At 38.5% G+C, this 3,984-nt stretch overlaps 1 protein-coding gene across 1 annotated transcript; it reads right to left on the bottom strand.

The window, feature by feature from the left end:
* Positions 1 to 1,342: 1,342 nt before the first annotated feature.
* On the bottom strand, positions 1,343 to 3,627 carry LOC136802524 (uncharacterized). Its single transcript, XM_067059262.1, has 3 exons — positions 3,215 to 3,627; positions 2,680 to 2,809; positions 1,343 to 2,240 (listed from the first exon to the last, which is right to left on the bottom strand). Exons 1-3 carry the CDS (start codon positions 3,509 to 3,511, stop codon positions 1,714 to 1,716), a joined length of 954 nt encoding a protein of 317 aa, XP_066915363.1. The 5' UTR covers positions 3,512 to 3,627; the 3' UTR covers positions 1,343 to 1,713.
* Between the last annotated feature and the right edge of the window lie 357 nt (positions 3,628 to 3,984).

Here is a 3,984-nt window from a genome sequence, read left to right as displayed (position 1 = left end):
TACACTTGATGTATGGGGTTCATAGATGCACTTGGTGTATGGGGTTCATAGATGCACTTGGTGTGTGGGGTTGATAGATGTACTTGGTGTATGGGGTTCATAGATGCACTTGATGTATGGGGTTCATAGATGCACTTGGTTTATAGGGTTCATAAATGCACTTGGTGTATGGGGTTCATAGATGCATTTGGTGTATGGGGTTCATAGATGCACTTGGTGTATGGGGTTCGTAGATGCACTTGGTGTATGGGGTTGATAGATGTACTTGGTGTATGGGGTTCATAGATGCACTTGGTGTATGGGGTTGATATATGTACTTGGTGTATGGGGTTCATAGATGCACTTGATGTATGGGGTTCATAGATGCACTTGGCTTATAGGGTTCATAAATGCACTTGGTGTATGGGGTTCATAGATGCACTTGATGTATGGGGTTCATAGATGCACTTGATGTATGGGGTTGATAGATGTACTTGGTGTATGGGGTTCATAGATGCACTTGATGTATGGGGTTCATAGATGCACTTGGTTTATAGGGTTCATAAATGCACTTGGTGTATGGGGTTCATAGATGCATTTGGTGTATGGGGTTCATAGATGCACTTGGTTTATAGGGTTCATAAATGCACTTGGTGTATGGGGTTCATAGATGCATTTGGTGTATGGGGTTCATAGATGCACTTGGTGTATGGGGTTCGTAGATGCACTTGGTGTATGGGGTTGATAGATGTACTTGGTGTATGGGGTTCATAGATGCACTTGGTGTATGGGGTTGATATATGTACTTGGTGTATGGGGTTCATAGATGCACTTGATGTATGGGGTTCATAGATGCACTTGGCTTATAGGGTTCATAAATGCACTTGGTGTATGGGGTTCATAGATGCACTTGATGTATGGGGTTCATAGATGCACTTGGTTTATGGGATTCATAGATGCACTTGGTGTATGGGGTTCATAGATGCACTTGGTGTATGGGGTTAATAGATGCACTTGGTGTATGGGGTTAATAGATGCACTTGATGTATGGGGTTGATAGATGTACTTGGTGTATGGGGTTCATAGATACACTTGGTGTATGGGGTTCATAGATGCACTTGGTTTATAGGGTTCATAAATGCACTTGGTGTATGGGGTTGATAGATGCACTTGGTGTATGGGGTTCATAGATGCACTTGGTGTATGGGGTTGATAGATGTACTTGGTGTATGGGGTTCATAGATACACTTGGTGTATGGGGTTCATAGATGCACTTGGTTTATAGGGTTCATAAATGCACTTGGTGTATGGGGTTCATAGATGCACTTGATGTATGGGGTTCATAGATGCATTTGGTGTATGGGGTTCATAGATGCACTTGGTGTATGGGGTTCATAGATGCACTTGGTGTATGGGGTTGATATATGTACTTGGTGTATGGGGATCATAGATGCACTTGGTGTATGGGGTTCATAGATGCACTTGGTCTATGTGGTTCATAGATGCACTTGGTGTATGTGGTTCATAAATGCACTTGATGTATGGGGTTGATAGATGCACTTGGTGTATGGGGTTCATAGATGCACTTGGTGTATGGGGTTGATCGATGCACTTGGTGTATGTGGTTCATAGATGCACTTGGTGTATGGGGTTCATAAATGCACTTGGTGTATGGGGTTCATAGATGTATTTTGTGTCCCTTAAAGAATAATGACTTGCAAAAGAGACTAATTTTTATCTTATGTAAAAATACCAGTAACCAAGATTTCTTTGTTGAGGGTCAAAGTTATTCTCACTGAAAATGTCATCGCATTCATACCGAGTGTTAGTTTTTGCGATAGCCACGTGACCTCTTGCCCATATCCAAATGGGGAATTGATAAAAAAAACTAACACCTGCTCCGATTCTGTAATCAGCACAAGGAGAGAGGGAAATTGATGAGTTATCATCTGGTAAAAATCGAACCGCGTCGCATCCACCGACGTTGGACGCTTCGCTATTTACATATTTGTGTATCTTTTCACCGTATAGAACAACATCAAGGGTTCTGCCGTGCCATAGTTTATAGCATTTGATTCTTAGTTCGCTGTAACCTTCTTCATTGAAAAGGTTTTGTAAGGCGAGTGGGTCCAACATGAATTGCGAGTTTGGTACATTTTGGAGGTCAGCGATAGACGATGGCTGAGCAATGTGATTTGCATAGATCGAATCGATTTTATTTGCGTCGTCAAATTTGATATTCGTTATTTGCAGCCAGCCGCCTATAAAAATGTTCGATTAAAAATTCTCAACATTTGTTTTAAAGGTTTTGTTTTTAGATGTGAGTGATATCGTTTGCTTACTCGTCAATTTTAATTTACAAGTTTTTTCACATTGGATTGACAAGGATGTGAAGTAAGATTGGTCAGAAAGGGGAGGGGAAAACATTTATTTGCTTATACCAGCATAATTTAACAAAAGGCAGACACTGCCCTGATATGAAATATATGTCTGATATGAAACGGGAACACTTATGTAAAAACAAAACCTTTAACCTTTTTTGATTTGACATTTTTAGGGGCTTGTTTTTTGATCGAATGAATGACCTATTATATATTTTGTTACCTTCCAAAAATTTTGTCTAAATAATCTTAAATTTGTGATCTAAGCATTATGGGCTGGCACATTCGGTGGACGAAAGATTAACTCAAAATATCTTACCACCGTCTGTAGTCAAGTCACAAAAGGCTTTCGTTTTTTCACCAAGAATTTCCATTTCATAGATTTCTGATTTGCAATGTGGACAAATCTCTTTGACGTCTTTGCATGTTTTGATTTCTTTTCCACATTGCTAAAGAAAGAAAATTAAAACAAGGAGACTAAGAGCAGGAATTTCCAGCCTCTATCAAGCCCGAGCCCGAGGGGAGGGGTTACTCTGGCAAAAATAGATGCTGGGTATTATGACGGTAAGTTGTTGTCTCTCTACTAATAAGAGTCTGTTGACAATAGCCCTTATCGGAGCTTTTGATTTTTCTAAAAAAGCGATGCATTGTGGGATTGTTTTACTATTGTATCACAATAAAAATCTCTTAGGAATTCCTCGAGGGAATTCTATTGTGATACTCCCGAAACAATCCCACAATTCAACGCTCTTTTAGAAAAATCAAAACCTCTGATAAGATCTATTGGTGTTATTTTTTGGCATTTTTGAGGCTCATTGTTCTTAAAATTTGTTCCTATAAAAAATTTCGCTTACCATGTGCTCCCTGTGCTCCTGAAACGAAGCTCCATCTAAATTTTCATTTTCATCATCCGAAAATAATTCTTGTTCTTTACTTTGAAAGCAAAAGCATAGTTGCTTCTCTTCAATGAAATAACCTTGTTGGAGATTTCTCTTGCATTTCAAAACACATTCGATAGGTGATCTTGCTGGGACAGGTTTTGAATCATCCTTTGTATCAATACTTGTTGTTTTTGTTTGGTTGGTTGGTTCTTTTTCGTACCATTGTGCAGAGACCAAAATGATTTGGGTGAAAAATACTGCCAAATACATAATTATATTTCAATTCTCAGGAGTGATGGTCAGGTGACCTAAAGGTGTCAACGCCTGAAACCAGGGGTTCCCGGTTGTAATCTCCGCTTCTTCCTATGTTTCGTTCAGTTTATGGATAGCTGACATCGGCTGGCCTTGGAACCCGTGGGAATAGTGGAAAAACTGTCTAGATGTTAAATATCGATTCTATCTATTCGAAAACCAATCGAAACCAATCCATCTTTTCTTATCATTTGAATATTTTGTTAATTGCAAACAACTCATCGACAACGACATGAAGGATACATCGAATGTTTTCATCTTTAAAATTCATCAATAGTACTTGCGGTTTTAAGGATAATTTTTTGAATCAATTTTTGAATAATCTATACATCATCTGCTTTATTTAATATTAAATTTTTTATCAAAATGATATTTTTAACAGATTCAGACAAAAATGTTACTTCAATACACTTGTCAATATTAAATCAATA

The sequence above is a fragment of the Clytia hemisphaerica genome, unplaced genomic scaffold (genome assembly GCF_902728285.1).
Source record: "Clytia hemisphaerica strain Z4C2 unplaced genomic scaffold, Clytia hemisphaerica genome assembly, whole genome shotgun sequence".
Classification (NCBI taxonomy): domain Eukaryota; kingdom Metazoa; phylum Cnidaria; class Hydrozoa; order Leptothecata; family Clytiidae; genus Clytia; species Clytia hemisphaerica.
This window is presented reverse-complemented; position numbering and strand designations above follow the sequence as displayed.

Excerpts from the sequence above, each read along its gene's own strand:
- LOC136802524 (XM_067059262.1), bottom strand. The coding sequence starts at position 3,511 with ATGTATTTGGCAGTATTTTTCACCCAAATCATTTTGGTCTCTGCACAA. Across the intron at positions 2,810-3,214 it reads AGGAGCACAGGGAGCACATG|CAATGTGGAAAAGAAATCAA; the intron begins GTAAGCGAAATT and ends TTCTTTCTTTAG. Across the intron at positions 2,241-2,679 it reads TGACTTGACTACAGACGGTG|GCGGCTGGCTGCAAATAACG; the intron begins GTAAGATATTTT and ends ACATTTTTATAG.